Source organism: Phyllostomus hastatus, unplaced genomic scaffold (genome assembly GCF_019186645.2).
Source record: "Phyllostomus hastatus isolate PE091 unplaced genomic scaffold, TTU_PhHast_1.1 phas_contig_159, whole genome shotgun sequence".
NCBI lineage: Eukaryota > Metazoa > Chordata > Mammalia > Chiroptera > Phyllostomidae > Phyllostomus > Phyllostomus hastatus.
Window position 1 is genome coordinate 21,287,562 of NW_025333640.1, and position 20,600 is coordinate 21,308,161.

Consider the following 20,600-nt stretch of genomic DNA (forward strand, 5'->3'; position numbering starts at 1 on the left):
TCATAAATTATGTATAATTGTTTTAGGTGTCAATATTAGATAGAATTTTGAATCCATTCTATTTTTGTCAGCTTCTACAACTTAGTTACCCAGATTTGTGTGCAAAATAAAGAGTATAATGTCATCTATTTGATAAGTTTATATATTCTCACAAACTGACTATAGGATACATATCATAAATGCCAATTACCGGTAAGAAAGTAGTATTGATATCCCATAATTTTTAGTCTTTCTTTGTTTTTGAGAAAACCACACTTATAGACTACATGTTTAGCAAAGATCATGATTTTGTGCTTGTTTTTGTTCTTAACTATCCCACAGCTTACAATTTTAATAATGACCTACAGATTTTTTCCTAACTAGGAATTACTACCTTGGTTAAGAGTAGCCCATCTTTTGCAGGAGATTTGATCCAGAAAGTAAGTATTACTTAGTTAGCAGAACATGATTTTACATACATTAAATTTAATGAAGAGAAGACCTTTTTAAGTTGTTTCATTAGTCTATCGGTGAAAATAAATTTTATTCCAACAGTGTCCTCTTTTAAATAAAAAGTGACAAGATAAAGATAACAAATATCATTGCATGTTATAATTGGTATGTATACATCTAAGCACCCAGTAATTAAACCTGAAATAATCAGTGCTCTGTAAAAGAATCTGTGTAAATCTAAAAGAATCTGTTAAAGTTGGTTCCCTGAATGTGTGGTTAATGGTAATTTTCAGGAGTTATGAAAAAATGAGAGCCAGTTAATCTCTGTACTTAAAAATATTAAAATATAGCATCATAAACTTTAAGCTGATGAAATATATAGACAGAGAGCTATTTATTTACCTATTTCATTACCTATATTATGAATATTTACATGTAATATTATGTATTATAGAGCTACATTTTCTGGCTCCTCAACTTTAATAAACAGCTCAGTTTATTTAAGAATGTTGAATTCAAGTAAATAAGTTTTCTAGTTACTTTTATATTCAAACATCAAAAAAGTGAATGTTTTGAAATGTCCAGTATATAGAAGAATGAACTTAATTTTAATACTTTCCTAATCTAAGTGGTGAGTGTTCAAAGAAATTCACTAGTTTCTTCCTGGTCTTTAGTAGAAATTGTTTTGCTATACAAAATTGACTTTGAAGGCCAACTAAGGTAGTCATTGGCTTCAAGGAGGACCAGTAAAATTTATACATGTAAGCATTAAATGGACCTTGTTCAAATGTAAAAAGACAGATTTGGTCATTTTGCTCCCCTGCCTAAAATCTTTAATGACTTCCTATGGCTTCTTGGCCAAAGACCAAGTCCTCCTTATGGTCAACCCGGCCTTTCGTGATCTGCCTGCTTTCCTGTGTGGCTTCGGGAAATAATTCTTCTCTTCAGTCTATACTCCTTCCTCACACCAACTACTTCTTCTCTTCTTCCTCCCCCTTTCTCCCCCCACTTTCCTATACCATGCTTCCTTCTGCTGGCACCTTGCATATTTTTTCTTTTGCCAAGATTATCTGATTGTTCCCTCTCCTCTCCTCTTCCCAGACTCACGTCTTCACCCAGTTAATGGCCTAAGTCATCCTTCATGTCTTGCTTTATGAAGGATTGTCAAAGGAGGTACTAGAAAACTAGTTTTATTCCTCTTCTGAACTTTAACCCACCTGTCAAAGGTATAAGAGATTGACACATTAGAGATGAAAGGGTTGATGATTTGTAGAGACCTGCCGTGGGTTTGTGGGTTTCCCCTAGGGTGGTGGGTCTATATCTGACAGTTAGTACTGAGAGAATTTAGGGTGTGTTTTCTGCAGTCTGGAGCAAGCAGGCTCAAGTCCGCCTCTCGCCTGAGAAATCTAAACAGGGAATGACTGCCTGGAACAAAGGAGAACTTTCCGGGGTGGAGACACACTGTGCTCCAGGAGTTTGTAAAGGCAAAGGGTACTTCACAGTTTCTCCTGGGTCATTTGGGATGGAGATAGCTGGTGTGGAGTTGTTTCAGACCCTGCCCAGAAAGGGCCAGAGGCAGAAGCTCTGAGCACGGCCAGCTCTTCAGGAGACAAGGAACCAGAGAATGAGCAGTCTGAAGACAGACGTGTTCGCCTCTGTTACAGCAGCTTCGGGTCAGAGGTCTGAAGCAAGCTGGAGGGGAAAGAGAGAAGCCAGCTCTTTCCAACCCACAGCATGTACCCCACCTGGACTTAAAGTTTAGCATCCTGATCATCGTGTAGACTTTTATATTCAAATTATTAAATCGAGACCGTTATGTGACTTAAAGTAACAGAATTTTAACTGGTCGATAGTGATCATAGAAGGTGTAAGAGCTACTTGAATTCTGACTTAGGGGCAGGGGGATTTGCCATACAAAATAGATTTCAATAGGAGAAAAAAATAAAGTTGCTCTGTGATTGCACCCCCTGCGCTGTGCTGTGTTGTCATGCTTGTCATGTTAATGACAGCCGGACAGTATCACGTCTGAGGTGGAGAGATGGGCTACAGAATGCAGAGGAGCTACAGTAAGTGGGGTGGCTTATGAAGGAATTTAAAAACATGACAGAGAAGTTTAACTTTGATTACTACAGGAAATGAGAAGGACATCAAGCTTTTGAGCACTAGCACATTGTGGTGAAAGTGACATTTAAGGAAAATTACCCTGGCAGCAGTGGGCTAGGTGGATTTTAGGACTAAAAATTTGAATGGAACATACACATTGATTAACAGGAAATACATATTGATTACATAAGTATGTAATGTGTTGCACATATTTATGACAGCTGGATATTATTCTCTAAGGGTCAAGTGAAGAGGTTTGCACTAAGGAGATAGTAATAAAAACATAGAGGAAGGAAGGAATTAAGGGTATTTTAAAGGGGAAATATAAGAATGGTGACTGATTTACTAATGAAAGATGATGAGTCACACATAATTTTAAAATTTTAACTAAGATGATTGAGGATCCGACTGAAGTCAAATTGACAGATTCCAACCTAGAAACAGGCATGGAACTCTAATTCAGGTGGGAAGACATGGGGGGAAACTAGGATAAAGTACCTATCAAAGAACCTATGAATATTCTGAAGGAGAGTATATAGCAGTGGTTTTTAAATTTTAGAGTAAATAAACATTCTTGGTGGAGCCTATGAAAAATACAACTCATGGATCCTTTTCCACATCTACAAATCAGAATCTCTGTGTAAGAGCCTGGAAATTTTGATTTTGCAAGTATGCCTGGTGACTTAATGTAGGTGGTCAAGAAACACCCTTTGAGACCCTCCAGCAAACAGAACAAAGAGAAATGCCTGGAATAGAGAAATGCTTAGAAGTTTGAAGAGTAGGAAGGACCACTGTAGGAATCCAGGGATTTTTTAGGAAAGGAAAAAGAAAACCATGATATAACCAAAGGAAAGAGTACAAAATCGAGAGGACACCATGACTGTAGGAGGGAAAGAGAATGAGGTCGGAGATGATGCCCCATCTTTCATTCACGTCTGTCTGTATCTTTTCTTTGTCAGGCGTGTTTCTCATAAACATGTGTTTGGATTTATCTTGAAATCCACTCTGATAAATTTTGTCTTTTAACTAGAGCATTTTTTCCATTTATATTTTTTGAAGTCTTTCCCAGTTAAAATCTGCTGTTGGTAGTCAGTTTCATGCATGCTAACATATTTCCTCAGATGTTGTGTGTGTGTGTGTGTGTGTGTGTGTGTGTGTGTGTTACTGTGGGCTTGGATCTTTATCTGCGAGAGTTCTTTGAATCCTGGGGTTGAAGGTGGATTCCTCTGGAAAGTATTTGTGGCTTTTGTTGCCCAAGGATCTTACCAGTCTATATCACGTTAAATTAAATTCTTGGTTTAGCAATTGACAAACAGGTTTCTTGTTCATATATTGACTACCCCATCACTACAGAAGAATTTGGGGTAGATCAGCAGTTGTGTATATATTTTATGTGTATATATATTTATTACATGTGTTGATATATATGCATGTATATGTGTATACAAATGTATATGCATATGTGTGTATAAAATGTATTAATGCAGACACCCTAGTGTGAAGACCTTACTTTTAAGACTGCTTTGAAATGAGACATAGAGGAATAAGATAATGAACCTTGTCTTTTCAAAACCTAGTGAAAAACTGAGAGTGAAAGAATTTACCTTGTATGATCAATCACTATTTTAAAAAGCATGGAAAAATTTTTTTAACAAGACACTTCTGTTGCGGAAGTAGGACTCTTGACCCTTCCCAGGTCAATTTATTCTCTGAATGACTAGTATGTATGTGAGGCTCCAAGCTAAGCACTCTTCATAATAGTTAATACTGGTGTAATGCTTCATTGTTGACACTTAATGGAGTGTGTTATCTCAGCCCCATTTGTGACAGCCATTTCTTACCACTGGATTTTGTTGACATGACATTCTGGGCGGGTGATATGCTCATCAGGCCTGACAGAGGCATCACGATTTATGTTTTTCTGTTGAATTGATATACTTCTGAAATGTCCAATGTTTAAGCTCTAGGAAGGCATAGTTTAACTTGACAGATGGTGGACCATCATTTTGCAAATATGGTTAAATCTTTGTTTAGAAAGTGGATGTATTAGTCACGGTTCTCCAGAGAAATGAACCCAATAGCAGCTATCTATATAATCTATATTTATATCTATATCATCTATATCTATATCTATATCCATATCCATTTCCATATCCATATCCATATCTGTATCATCTATATCTATACCATCTATATCTGTGTCTATGTCTGTGTCTATGTCTACATCTATGTCAGTGTCTATGTATCTATGTCTGTATGTACATCTGTTTCATCTATCTAGAAACACCCTCACACATACACACAGAATAACGCTTGAACAAATATCGGGGCACTCCATAGCCCAGCCGAGTCAACATAAAATTAACCATCACAGTAGAATCAACAGATCAGATGCTCTATTGCTCATCAGTATTTATTGCATGCTATCTGTTTTTTAATTCTTTCTTTCCCTTCCCCAGGAATTATTTACTTATCGTCCACCCTTAGTCATTTGGAATCCTCTACACTTCTGCTGATGGTCCGTGCTCGAGATGGTGGCGGGCTCCCATCTGCCATTAATGCCGACGTCACCATACACATTCTTCAGACAGCTCTGGCACCGGCTGAATTTGAAAGGCCTAAGTACACCTTCTCAGTTTATGAAGATGTGTCTGAAGACAGTCCTGTTGGAACAGTGAAAGCAAAAGAGTCCTTGAGTAAGTACTCACTCTTTGTGCTGCATCGAAATGCCCTGTTGGAACATCTTCTGTATTTCCTTAGGCTGTAGAGCCTTGTATTGAATCTCTCCTCTCTCCATGCAAGAAGAGTGAAGGGAGACCACACCGTCTGTGGCTTGCTCTTTGTCCTTCAACGTTTTTTCTACACTATAATTTTTTTCTAGTCACAAAAATAATAGGTACTTTTAAAAGAAAATTTAAAACAAAAAAAACCCCTCATAATGTGGAAAGTATACATCTCCTACAGCTCACTCCCCAAACACACACACACTTTTAAAATTTTTTATGAAACTATATCCTATTATCTTTTTTCTACTGTATAGTTGGTACTGTATTTTTTTTACTGTATAACTTTGCAGGTAACTATACATCATTTTGTCTCATTTTAAAAGTTTGAATGATATTTCAGCTTAGATATAAAATATGTTTTATCTGGGGGAGAGGAGTATAAGGGGATGAAATAGTAATGGAAAAAATTTAGTAAAGGTTATATATTTAAAAAAAAATTTTTTTAACATTTCTCTTTTTGTATCCATTGGAATGATTTACAGTACTTTGCTAGTCCAGATAATACCAAAGCAATATCCTTGTGTGACTTGTGGAAGTCTCTCTGCAGGAGAGATTCCTAGAAGGGAATTATTTGCTCTGCCCCGCTCCCAGCCCCCTCCTTGTCCTCCCTCTGTCCCTTCCCTGAGCTCTTATGGAGGGGAGTTGCCATTCATAGGTAGATATCATAGAGAAGCAGCAACACAAACTTAACTTGGATCCCTCAAATATGTTAAAAAGACATCCAAATAATTTTCTATCTTTTCTTTTTACCTCATGCAAGAGGAGTAAAGAGAGAGAGTGAAACCTGTGCCTTGCTTTTTGCCCACTGGACATTGCCTTTATCCATTAAAGCATGTTAAACCGCGTGTCCGCTTTCCACAGGCTTTGGAGAGCTGAGCAAGATGTAAGATGTTGCATTGTATTCTCTGTAGATATAGCACACATTAATATTCTATTTTCAGATTTTAGTGTTCCTAGTGAGTGCATTCTTTTGACATATAATGCTTGCTTAATTTTTTTCTTCTTCCATTTTTTTCTTCTCCTTTTTTATTCAGATTCCTCAGAGCCAGTGTTTTACCGAATCTCCTCTGGCGATGAGCACGGCAAGTTCTCCGTTCACCCGTGGCTGGGCACCATTCGAACCCAGAAGCCTCTGGATCACGAGACGCAGCCCGTGTTTGTGCTCACCGTCCAGGCGCAGCTCGGCAGCCCACCAGCCTGCAGCAGCACAGAGGTCAACATAACTGTAATCGACGTCAACGACAACCACCCAGTGTTTCTTAAAGCCTCCGACGAGGTAAAAGTACCGCGGCTCGCACTGCCTGGCACAGCCTTGTACCGTGCACGTGCGGAAGACAAGGACAGCGGTTGGAACGGATTCATCCGCTACTCGCTTGCCAGCCAGAACCCCAGCATCTATTCCATTGACCCCAGGCTGGGGGTGGTGTACCTCAATGGCAGCCTGGACGGCGACGTGCCCCAGAAGCACACGCTAACTGTCATGGCCCAGGACCTCGGCGTTCCTCCCCGAGCTTCCCTGTTCACGCTGACAGTCATTGTGGAGAAACAAGAATCGAGCCCATCCTTGATTTTTGGAAATTTGGTCTATCAAGTAGAAGTGAGCGAGTGTCTTTCGCTGACGACGCAAATACTGCAAATACAAGCCTACCCAGTTGGCCCACAGCGCGAAACCTCCCGGCTTCTGTACTCGCTGGAGCCCAGCGCAGACTCCGCTGTGTTTGCCGTTCACCCTTACACAGGCTGGATTTATTTGCGGCGACAGCTCGACTATGAATCCGCCCACGCATATCATTTTAGAGTGTTTGCCCGGATCCCAGGGGACAGATTGTCACACAATGTGAGCACTTCAGTAATTGTTCACGTTCTGGATGAGAATGACAATTCCCCTACTTTCTTGCATGATGTGTTGTTTTTGAAAGTGGAGGAGAGCCCCCTTCCCCAAGGGGTCATAGGCAAAATTACAGCAATTGACAGAGACTCGGGAAAGAATGGACAGCTGTCATATTTCCTGTTGTCCGATGGAAAATTCTTCAAGATGAATCCTCATACAGGTAGCATTTCGTAGCTTCCCCTTATTCTTTTCAAACTGGAATTGACAAAATCCAAATCTAGTTATAACATTAGTACAAACATACAGTTAGAATCACGGTTTTAGTACACACCATATTGATTACAGTTCTTCTGTGATTTTAAAGTGAAGTGAAAATGAATAGAATTTTATCCACAGTGATTTGTACTTCTCTTGCCTCTCACCCACATATTGCTAGTATATGGCTCTTATTCTAAATGAGAGACACAGTCAGAACTGGATTGAATAAATCCTTTTGTAATGTCTATTTGTTCACCAACCTTTTTCATTTCTAAATTTTAAAAAGTCAGATAATATTTTGTAAAATATAGGTGTCATTGATGTAAAAATGGATGCAAAATTTCAAAGCCACTTTATTAACATACTTTCCCCACTCTCATTATGATAAGGGAGCCAAGGACAGGTGCTTACAATGAGTTCTTTCAAGTCTTTCATACTTAATTATGGAATGAAATATAAAAATGTTATTAGAAATATTATAAAATTAAATGTAAAAGTGTTCAAAAATTGTATAGATTTACAAGGACTTGATTTAATCCCTGAAACCACTTACAAATGAAATAGGTTCATGGTACAACTGTAAAGCTGGGGAAACCGACTCTGACAACTCAAGTAACATGCCCAAGGTCACGGAGCTGGAAGGAGATGAGAGGCGGTCACCATTTGGTGCAGTTCCTGGAGATACCATGCACATGGCCTGCGTAAGCGACACCCCGTGCCCAGTAGTGGATGGAATTTGAATTCAGTTCTCATTAACTTTATTCCAGAGACCCCTGCTGTGTGAATTGGGGAAAAGGTGCTCTTTCCTCCATCCTCCAGCAGATGGAGCTTTTCCCCAGGGTACACGGCTCACGGCGAAAACCAGGGAGCTGGAGTCCAACTCCCATTCACTCCTAATCTGATTCTCCTCCACAGGGCACACACTGCACAGCTATGCGGGATGGCCCTGCTCGCTCTTCACTTTCCTAGGCCGGTTTTCCAAGTCTTCTATTATACTCAGTGATCTGTTTTTCTGAAAATATGGAAACTACATCTGTTTCCCCTATGATCGTCTCTCGCCTACAATAAGTGCAGGGCCCAGGGTTCCTAATTTTGTTGCAGGGCTTTACACAGGTAACCTAGCCTCAGAGCGTGGCTTCCTGACCATGAATAAAGGAGGTAGTTCCTGACGTGCTCAGACCAGACAGAGCACTTGGCCCCTAATGGCTCTTGACGGTAGGTAGAGGCAGTTACAGTTTTGTGTCTGAATCTCCAATGCTGAAGTGTGAGGACATGGCCTAGAAGTGAGTTCTGAGCAAGAATATGTAAAATACGGCTTGTAAAGCATCCAGAGTTATTTGGGAAGTCACTATCCATCGCTACACATATATTTTGTGAGATAATGATGAATAGCTGTATATATAAAATAAAAATCATAGCCGGAGGAATGTATTTGATTCTCAGGGAGATATTTACCATTGGTTTAAAGAGATGATAACAGCAGCCGTGTGGGTAATGATTGACAGCCTACAGAATGCTTCTAAATGTACAAATGCATTTGCTGCTGATGGGCAGCATGCCTGGTAAGGTCCTTCCGTGTCTGAGCTGGAGAAATTGGGACCCGGACTCAGAGGCTGTGATGTGCAAGCTGAGGAGCTTCTTTCTGGTATTCCATGTGGCACTATGGAGGGGGAGATGCTGTGGTTTAAAATCTTCTGAGTTATTAATGAATTATCAGAGTATTTTATCATCTGCTTCTATGAATTCAGTTTTCATTCAAATGGTCAATGGTAGTAGCTGAGTTGAAATAGGAAGAATGGCAAATTTAAAGTGTCATTTTTAGGAGAAGCTTCAGAAAATTCTCTCAACAGTAGAGTGAAACTGCAAATGTACATGGTGTTGGAAGTTGTTCTTTTACTCCAAGGTTGGTAGTGTTTGAGTTTCCTTCTCACAAACGATGTTGAATGTGGTGCTCAATGCCAGAATGCTAGTACACAGTAGCAGCCTCTTTTTTTCTCTGCGTTCCTCAGGTGAGCTGATCAGCTGGGTGGCGCTGGACCACGAACAGCAGGTGCACCATCAGCTGACCATCCTCGTGACCGACCACGGCTCCCCCCCTCGAAACACCAGCATGGTGGTTTATGTCTCAGTCACTGACATCAATGATAACAGGCCATACTTCCCACAGTGCTTCCCCGGGAAGGAATTACACATCAAGGTTTGTAGGGTGCAATAGCCTTGCAATGAACTTGTAGTATTCTTAGTTATTTGTGTTGAGCACCATCTTGTGGTAAAAAGCATGAATTTATCAAATTAGTCACCATGTGGCAGTGCGTTCATTTCTAGAAGACCTAGAAATTGTGCATGTGTCTAAGAAAATCCTATTTTTTAAAAAATAAAATGGTGATATGTGCCATTTGTGATCTAACATCCAGCTGTTTTATGATTAATGGAGGTCTGCCCTTTGTATGCAGACACCATGGGTCCCCGTTATTAGTCATGCTCAGACAATGGCTGTGTCTCCAGTAGCGGGCATGCATCTCTCCTTGCAGAGCTCCTCACAAGCAATCAGTGTGCATCACTAAGACGGGCAGTGAGAGGTAGCGGAACAATCTGTGGCTCTAATGTGGAGAGGCATGTATCCAGAGATTATAGAAGCTGATCTTTTTGAGGACACATGCAGAAACTTCTCATTATATTTATATTATCTCATCTTTTTCATTGCCATGTTGTTGTATGTTTTATAATGTACACAGTGAATTAGCATGTTAGATCATGGACATAATTAATAAGTACCTATATCTTGGAAGTGCTCATACTTTTAAAAAATGAATGGGTTATATGAATAAAAAATTTGGAAGCTATAGCTCCCAAACAACCGAATTGGACATTCAAATTGTGCCCAGATATGCATAGGGTGCTGAGGAAGTTAATAACTTTAAACTCATCTTCCAAAGTCATATTTAAAGAAAATTTTACCAAAGCAAAATATGATATTATCATTATGGCTGAAATCATGTCATTAAAATATCTCATGACTTAATTAGGCAGTAAGATTTTTAAACATGGAGTTCAACCCCACATATAAATGTCAATATTCTAGGAAAGTTTCTGTTAATTAGTTATCTTTCCTGAATGAGGTATGTTTCCTGAAATAAAGATTTTGGTTTACCTTTTGCATATTTTAGACCTTAACAATAACCTTTTAAAAAACACCCTGAGAGGGTGGTGAATGAAAAGATGCTAAAATTCTTAAAATACATTCAAAATCTAAGATTGTTTAGTTAATTTGATTTCCTTTTTCACCCCTCAGAATTAGTTCAGCTGCTGTACATAATTTGTGCAAATTGTGTAAAAGATTTAAATTGTAATGTGGATTATTTTCATGGGTTTCTATCCATATAATTTTTACATGGTAGACATTTGAATTATATGTAGACCTAAAATCATTTTTTTCAAATGCTTAGTTGTAGTGTCTTCTTTCACTTAAGTTCATTGCTTTTTCTTTTAAAACTTTTGTCAAGTGATTTCTAAGCCATTTGTTTTATTGACAGGTTCTGGAAGGTCAGCCAGTAAATATGTTGGTGACAACTGTGTTTGCAAAGGATCTGGATGAAGGAAACAATGCAGAAGTCATGTATTCAGTAACTTCAGGTAAACGTCACTACCCATAAAGAGTTAAGAGCCTTTAGAATTTTCTCTTTTGTTTATTAACTATCTCTCTCCTTCTGGGAACATAGTTAACATTGAATTTAACACCAAATTACAAACAAAGTACATTTATTATTGTCTAGAATCACCTTTATATTTAACAAAACAATTTAAAGTTTAGCGAAAAACAACCCACTGACCATCCACCTTAAATGAATAATTTTTAATCATCTGAAGTGTGAATCAACATGTATTGAAAGGAAAGCAGTAGTTAGTGGATAGAAAGTGGTACTAGTATAAAGAAATGTGATTATGAATGCCAAGCATCTATGAATCTCTATGAAGACTATCTTAAGGTTAGAGTAAATCACACTAGAAAATGTCATACATGTACATAATGTGTGTATAGGCGGGAACTTCACAGAGGCAGGTGTTCTTTTGTGTTTTTATTTCAGAACCTACAGACCTCAGATGTGTTCCAGTGATTAACTTTAGTTGACATTGTGTTTTTACATGATTTTAAAAGACATCCAGTGCTTTGTCATGTTTGACAAAAACATAGGAAAGCAAGAGGCAACATTGCCCTTACCTGTAGATAAATTGTCTACATGAAAATCCAAAGGAGGCTATGGGAATTAACAAGACGCAAAGTTTCTGGAACAATGTCACTGTACAAAAGTCTCTAGCATTTAAACAACTAAGCAGGTTTTCAAAGATGTCATTCACCACGAAGTTGAAGCTTCAGGTCCCTTCACTTGCACAGGCTCTTCAAGGGTGGGCTGGGAACCATTGAGTAATTTATATTTGTAATATTGTTCTATTTTCCTTAAGGAGGCACCCTTGAATTATATAAGTTTCAAAACTTTTGAAATCAGGATCATCCTGATTAGAGCACAGGCAGGAAAACTCCAATAAAAGATGTTTGAGACCTTTGCGTAGAAAATTGCAAACTATTAACAGAAACAGGAAAGAAGAATGAAATAAAAGGCCTGTCGTGTTCCGGATGGGGCGGGTTCAGTCCCTGCAGGAAGACGCAGTGGGCGGGCCAGAGAGAAGGAGCCTGCTGCGGAGCCACACGGAGGCCTCCTCTTCCTCCGGGTTGTCTTCTCCCCTTCGGAGATGCCTTGTCCTTTTCCAGTTCTCCTCCCGTTAGTCAGCACTCAGCTTTCTCTCCCCACCGCCTTACCCTATTCTAATCTGGTCCTGGAGGGAAGAAAAACAGGCTTGGCTAGCATGCATTCAAGGGGCAGTTAGTCTGTGAGATCTGTGTCACTTTTTTGTTCCTGTTTTAATTGGGTTTCGAAGAGAACATATTTTTTGGCATACTTGTAAAACATAATGGTGTGGAGAGATACACACAAACACACACACATGCAGATTAATAAATGAGGGTATAATCCTGATATCATAGCATTGTTTATAAAATAAGAACATGCTGTATATTATTCACGGATATATGGACTAGAAATACAAACCCTTACTTTAGAAAAGAAGCCATCTACAGAAAGGATGAGGGGAGTGAGGGTTAGAAGTGTACACAGGTCCTCTTCTGTACTTAAACGCAGCCATTTCTTTAAACATTTTTAAAGAAATATTGGGAATGGATCGATCTGGAAGGTGTTTACATGGATGTCCATCATATATTTCTGCAGTTTCCAATATTAATTTTTTTAAAACTTAGCTTCTAAAATGATACTTGGGGCATAGACATATAAAAATATGGCCTAGCAATATAAAAATCATGGTATTCCTACTTCTGTTTTTAGTTTCTCCAATTCCAACATTGAAGCAACTACAAAATATAAATAAGATTAAAAAATAAATATAATAGGAATGAAGATATGTATCACATTCAGTGAAAGTATTCTACGGTATTCCTGCGAGAAGAAAGCGAACAGAACAAGCATGGAAATCACAAGTAATGCAGGGATGCCTTACCTTATTGCAGTTCACTTAATTGCTCTTTGCAGATACTGCATCCATTTTATGAATATAAGATTTGTGGCAGCCCTGTGTTGAGCAGTTCCATCAGCACAGTTTTTGGAAACACTTGCTCATTTCCTGCCTCTATGTCACATTTTGGTAATTCTCACAGTATGTTAAAGTTTTTCACTATTGTTATATGTGTTATGGTGTTTTTGTCAAACATGACAAAGCACTGGATGTCTTTTAAAATCATGTAAAAACATAATGTCAACTAAAGTTAATCACTGGAGCACATCTGAGGTCTGTAGGTTCTGAAATAAAAACACAAAAGCACACCCCTCTCTATGAAGTTCCCACATATACACACATTATGTACATGTGTGACATTTTCTAGTGTGATTTACTCTAACCTTAAGATAGTTAGTTTTCATAGAGATTCATAGATGTTTGGTATTCATAATCATATTTCTTTATACTAATACCACTTTCTATCCACTAACTACTGCTTTCCTTTCAATACATGTTGATTCACACTTCAGATGATTAAAAATTATTCATTTAAGGTGGATGGTCAGCGGGTTGTTTTTCACTAAACTTTAAATTGTTTTGTTAAATATAAAGGTGATTCTAGACAATAATAAATGTATTTTGTTTGTAATTTGGTGTTATTTGTTATATTTGTTCTGTGATCTTTGATGTTGCTATTGTAATTGTTTGGGGATGCCACAAACCACACCCAGGTAAGCTAGTGAACTTAACTGATAAATGTTTTGTGTTCTGGCTGCTCCATGGACCCGCTGTCCTTGTTTCTTTCCATCTCCTTCAGCCCTCTTGTTCCCTGAGACACAAAAAATATTGAAATCTCCAATTCATAGCCCTGCAGTGTCCCCTAAGTGTCCAAGTGAAACAAGAGTTCAGGTCTCTTATATTAAATCAAGAGCTAGAAATGATTAAGCTTAGTGAAGAAGGTATGTTAAAAGCTGACATAGGCTGAAAGCTCGGCCTCTTATTCCAAAGAGTTAGCCAAGTTGTGAATGCAAAGCAAAAGTTCTTGAAGAAAATTAAAAGTGCTACTCCAGTGAACACACAAATGATAAGAAAGTGAAACAGCCTTATTGCTGATATGGAGAAAGTTCAGTGGTCTGGATGGAAGATCAAACCAGCCATAACATTCCCTTATGCTAAAATTTAATCCACAGCAAGGCCCTAACTCTTTTCAATTCTATCAAAGCTGAGAAGGGTGAGGAAGCTGCAGAAGAAAAGTTTGTAGCTAGCAGAGGTCGGTTCATGAGGTTTAAGGAAGGAAGCTGTTTTCCTAACATAAATGTTTAAGGTGAAGCAGCAAGCACTGGTATAGAAGCTACAGCAACTTGTTCAGAAGATCTTAAGATAATAATGAGGATGGCTACACAAAACAAGAGATTTTCAATGTTGGCAAAGCAGCCTTCAATTAGAATAAGATGCCATCTAGCACTTTCGACCTAGAGAGAAGAAGTCAATGTCTAACTTCAAAGCTTCACAGGATAGGCTGACTCTCTAATTAGGGGCTAATGCAGCTGGTGACTTTAAGCTAAAGCCAATGCTTATTTACCATTTTGAAAATCCTGGGGTCTTTAAGAATTATGCTAAATCTACTCTGCCTGTGCTCTAAATGCAGAACAACAAAGCCTGGATGGCAGCACATCTGTTCACAACATGATGGTTTACTGAATATTTTAAGCTCACCGTTGAGACCTGCTGCTCAGGAAAAAAGATTCTTTTCAAAATATGACTGCTCATTGACAATGCACTTGATCACCCAAGATCTCTGGTGGAGATATACAGTGAGATTAATTGTTATATTTATGCTTGCTAATACAATATCCACCCTGCAGCCCATTGACCAAAAAGTAATTTTAACTTTTAAGTCATTATTTAAGAATACATTTCAAAAGGCTATAGCTTCCATAGATAATGGTTCTTGTGGTGGATCTGGAAAAATAAATTAAAAACCTTCTGGAAAGAATTCTTCATTCTAGATGCTATTCAGAACATTTATGATTCATGGGAAGTGGTCAAAATATCAACATTAACAAGATTTTGGAGTTGATTAGAATTCTCATGGATGACTTTGAGGGGTTTAAAACTTCAGTGGAGGAAGTATCTGGAGATGTGGTGGAAATACCAAGAAACTAATATTAGAAGTGGAACCTGAAGATGTGACTGAATTACTGCAATCTCATGACAAAACTTAAGTAAATGAGAAATTGCTTCTAATGAATGAGCAAAGAAAGTGATTTGTTGAGATGGAATATATACCTGGTGAAGATGCTTTGAAGATTGTTGAAAGGACAACAAAGGATTTAGAATATGACATAAGCCTAGTTGATGAAGCAACAGCAGGGCTTGAAAGGACTGACTCCAGTTATGAAAGACGTTTTCCTGGGGCTAAAATGCTATCAAACAGCATTGCATGCAACAGAGAAATTGTTCATCAAGGGAGTCAGTCGATGCAGTGAACTTGATTGTTGCCTGATTTTAAGAAATTGCCAGAGCCACCCCAGCCTTCAGCAACCACCATGCTGATCAGTAAGCAGCCGTCGACATCAGGCAAGACCCTCCACCAGAACAAATATTACAACTTGCTGAATTAGGGGTGTTCCACCTGCAGCCCGTGGGCCAAATGGGGCTCAGGATGGCTGTGAATGCGGCCCAACACAAAATCCTAAATGTGCTTAAAACATTATGAGATCTTTTTGTGATTACTTGTCACGATGTATTTAATGTGTGGCACAAGACAACTCTTTTTCTTCCAGCATGGCCCAGAGACACCAAAATGTTGGACATCCTGGTAGATGGTTAGCTTTTTTAGCAATAAATTATTATTTAATTAATATACATACATTTTTAGACTATAGTAGAGTATAAACATAATTTTTAAATACACTGGGAAAGGATAGTAAAGGGAAATATATGAATGGGAAATTAAGATTGGCTGTGAGTTGACAATTATTGAAGCAATGTGATAGTCACATGAAAGTTCATTATATCACTTTGTCTACTTTTTTATAAGTTTTAAAATTCCATACTAAATTTTAAAAACATCTGTTCTGTTTCTTGTGTACATTTTTAGTATTACTTTTTATGTTTATATTCTCTCACAGAGTTTAACACAAATACATCTTCCAAATAATCACAGATGTATTTGGATTGTTTTCTTCATTGTCAATTAACATTAATTTCTTAATTTTGTGTGTGTGTGTATAGAAGATAGGTCTGATCACTTCAAGATTGACACCAACAGTGGTGAAATCAGAACAACTGCAATACTTCTATATGATTATAGACCTTCCTACAGGATGACTGTAATTGCCAGGGACCAGGGTGTGCCTCCTCTTCAAGGACAAGCAGTTATTAATATTCAGGTAATGTTCTGTCATCGACATAAAAAGTGGAAGGGTGTTCTAAGGTGCCATTTGATTTCTATACATCTGTATAGAGAGAAGATTCACTAAATATATGAATACTGTTTTTAGAGAGCATTGCACATATGTGTGCCTTTTTATTATCACTAGAGAAATGATTAAACTCAAATGAATTTTTATTTGAACTTTGCACAGGTCTTGAGAAGATATTTACCTTCATCACTGTATAAGCATTTGTTGCTTTGTTTTAATAAACAACAAAAAAATGTCTTTTCTTTTACTTTTTTCTAGTTGCAAAGAGCTGGTAAATTTGCCAGAGAAACTTTTACATAAACAAATGGTCAATAATAAATCACATAGTTCTTTTGTAATATTTTTAAACTTAGGAAAGTCACTTGGGATCCATATTCTAAGGCGTCACTTTAATCAGAATGAGCCAACAAGTTGTGGGAAGACTTCATAGTAGGAAAAAATTACGCCAGCAAGTCAAAAATAAGATGACTGTGCATAGTCATTTCTTTGTTTGTGCACATGAAAATCAGTAATATTAATATTGGCATGTATAAAAATCAAGACTATATAGCCCCAAGAGTTCTGTTTCCAAATTATATTCTTTATTGATTGAGGATGTATGTTAGGAGAAAATTCTATATCATAATTCTTCAAGTCCCTGGTTGCAAATAAACAAAGACACACGATTCATAAATGAACACAGATGTTGTCATTATGGATGTATTGGTCTCTAGGATTTACAGTAATTGGGAAAACTAGCTATTCCACATTCTTACCAAAGAATCACAAGACTGCTGTTCAGCCCCACTATACTATATAGTATGGCTTCACCAACATAGGCTGTATATCATGTCACACATTAGAACAAACAGGAAGTAGAAAATTTTGTACTTTCTTATCTCCTGGATATTAAGCCATTTTCAATCACCACAGGCACACTGGAATTATATAATAAAAATAAATTTTATCACCAGTTAATGTATGTATTTCACACAAATAGAAGGAACTATTTTCCAAAATAACATCATAACATGTGCTGATTCAACTGTTAAAAAATACCTAAGGTTAACAACTTCTTTTAATTCTTATTTCAGGTGATACCACTATCCAAAGGGAGAGCCACCACTTCTCAGAATATTCGACATTTAGTTATACCAGAAAACTTGAAGCCTGCAAAAATAATGAGCTTGGTAAAGTCATCTGATCACTTCCAACAACATCACAATGGAAAACTACATTTTAGTATCGCTGCAGAAGACAAGGATGGTCACTTTGAAATCAACAGCTTGACAGGGGACTTGTTCCTTTCTAAAGAACTCGATTATGAGATGACATCTCATTATCTTTTCAGGGTAGTTACTAAAGACCATAGCAAAACCCCTCCCCTGTACAGCACAGTCTTCCTTAGTATTGACGTGGAGGACCAGAACGACCATTCCCCATCTTTCCAGGATGAGTTCATTGTGATCAGCGTAGAGGAGAATGTCCCCATAGGAACTCTGGTGCACGTCTTCAATGCCAAAGATGGAGATGGCAGTTTTCTGAACAGTAGAATCCAATACTTCATCGAATCCCACCACCCCGGAATCAATCCATTTCTCATCCACCCCTCCTTTGGCACGTTAGTCACCGCATCCCCCCTTGACAGAGAGAGAGTTCCGACTGTAGTCCTGACAATAACTGCATCCGACCAGGCCGTGAATGTGACAGACCGGCGACTGAGATCGCTGGTGGCAAAGGTGGTGATTTTGGATGTAAATGATCACAGCCCCACTTTTATGTCTTTCCCCATCGTGCATGTCAAAGAGGATGCCACAGTGGGCTCCTTGGTGCACCACATAACGGCCCAAGATCCCGATGAAGGAAGGAATGGAAGAGTGACGTACAGCATTCTCTCAGGAAATGAAAACATGGCCTTTATGCTCGATAAGTCATCAGGTATTCGTCACTGTCGATTAAAGCTTCTGATCACTTGCTTACATCTCTCCTTTTCATGTCCCTCTGTTAAAATGACAGTTCCAAATGAACAAGCTTTAAAGAAATGTGACTTGATTTTGCCTTTAACTTATCTATTGATAGGCGCAGAAGTTGTATTCAGAGAACCAACTATAATTGGCCTGTTTGTTAATATTGCTTATGCTTTATAGCTAGCTCACATTTCTTGGGATGAATCTACATAGATTCATCTTCTTTGCCCCCATTGTGAGTCCTCACAGAGTAGGAGAAGGTGCCAAAAATACAAAAAGGCAGAATATGACTAGTCAACAGCATTATTCAATGGCTTTAGCATGGAAAATTATCTTTAAGATAATAAATTTACAAACATACATTTGTAAATAATTGGAAATAATGTATTTTTATTTTTAAATTTAATTGAATTAATTAATTTTTTTAGAGAGAGTGGAAGGGAAGAAGAAAGAGAGGGAGAGAAACATCAATGTGTGGTTGCCTCTCATGTGCCCTCTACTGGGGACCTGACCTGCAACCCAGGCATTTGCCCTGACTGGGAATCAAATCAGCCACCCTTTGCTTCTCAGGCCGGCACTCAATCCATTGAGCTATACCAACCAGGGCTAGAAATAATCTATTTTTAAATGCCAGTGTTGATTTGGGCATAAGACCCTTCTCATGTCAATTGTACCACTTTATTTTTTGCAGAAGCATTTATTCCTTGTCAAGGACTGTACAGCATGTCACTCACTGTTACTGCACTTGCCTTGCTATTACCATGTTGCCAGATACCATCTACTAAAAGTTTTGGTGTAGTTTGATGGAAGATTATAGGTATAAAGTGTTATTCTTGTGAAATTGGGAATGAACAGCCCTCAATCCGATTTTAAGGAGATATTGAAGAGATGGACTACCATCTCAATCTCTAAAAAAAAACTAAAATTATTTCTGCATGAGCCTCAGAAAAAAAAATCTCAGATGTATGCCAGTTGGCCCAACTATTAGTAAGACCATGATTTGGAATGGGACTGAATGTGTAGGATTTGGAAGTCATGATTATAGTCTGGCTATACACTGCTGAACATTTTTATCAAAATATTTATTGAATCCTGTACATATGGTTCCGTTCTGAGGCATGCGTGAATCCCACCTAAAAGCCCAGCTGACAGAGAGATAGTCCAGACCTAGTTACTGATTGCTGTTAGAGCTGGGCTCTCCAAGGACCCGTTTCAACAGTCCTTAAAATGTTTTCCATGACAGCTAAGGCAGGTCTATTTCAGATTGTTAAAGAGGATGGATAAAATTAGAACTGCGCCTCAAAAATATAGGTATCACAGATCTTGAACAATTGCGGTGGCTGTTTCAGCTGAGGTCTTTTTCAAAGACATAAAATGATGATTGCTGAATGCATTACTGTGTTTCTCTCACAAGGCTCATATTTCTTATAAAGAAGACATAGCAAATTTTTCCATGGCTTTTGGCTGTGAAGTATGAAATAATACATAATTACTGGAAAGCTGTTTTACAAAATCTGAAGCAGTAAACTTCTTTAATTATTTGATGAAAAGTTCTTCTAGGATGGGTGTGTGTTGGAGAAGCAAACAGCAATCCTAAAAGAAAACATGTGACAGCTGGAATCACGGACAGTGACAGTGTGCGAGACTTTACAACACTTTGCTTAAATGAGTTACATGCTTCTATGGCAATAGGATGGAGACACGCTTTGTTCATGAAATGTGTCTGGTTATAAAGTCTTTACTGATCTTTTATTAATAAAAAAGACAGTTACCAGAATAAGTATGAAGAGAGGATAACAAAAACTAAATTTTTTAAAGACTAAATATCTTAAAGAATGTGGCCATACTCACGTTTTTGCAACTTGGTCACTTTAAACACAAATTGCCCTTGACCTGAAGACAGTTTTTTAAATGAAGGTAGAGGTTGGGTACAGAAATCATTTTGATATAATCTTCACAGTAAATAATGGTATACGATAGACTACTTCTGAATTTTCATGCATCCTTATAATTTATAGTTTAAATTAGGATGACTTTTCTGATGAGAAAATGTCATTTTATTTTAGATAATATATCAATTTAAATTTAGTTTCATAAGATTTCTTTTTTTGTTTGTTTTCCTTGAATTTTTTTAAATTTTATTTTAATCATTGTTCAAGTACAGTTTTCTCCCACTTACTCCCATTCCAGCCCACCCAACCAACCCTCCCCCTCTTTCCCCCCCTTACCCCCCACCCCTAGTTTTTTGTCC

At 37.9% G+C, this 20,600-nt stretch overlaps 1 protein-coding gene across 1 annotated transcript in view; it reads left to right on the top strand.

Annotated features, from left to right (window-relative positions):
* DCHS2 (dachsous cadherin-related 2) overlaps positions 1–20,600 on the top strand; it is a 183,063-nt gene that overhangs the window by 105,608 nt on the left and 56,855 nt on the right. Inside the window, exons 4-9 of the mRNA XM_045831515.1 lie at positions 4,995–5,231; positions 6,356–7,372; positions 9,420–9,607; positions 10,944–11,043; positions 16,213–16,370; positions 17,477–18,320. Of these exons, the coding sequence (XP_045687471.1) occupies positions 4,995–5,231; positions 6,356–7,372; positions 9,420–9,607; positions 10,944–11,043; positions 16,213–16,370; positions 17,477–18,320 (2,544 nt within the window). The remainder of the gene's footprint in view (positions 1–4,994; positions 5,232–6,355; positions 7,373–9,419; positions 9,608–10,943; positions 11,044–16,212; positions 16,371–17,476; positions 18,321–20,600) is intronic.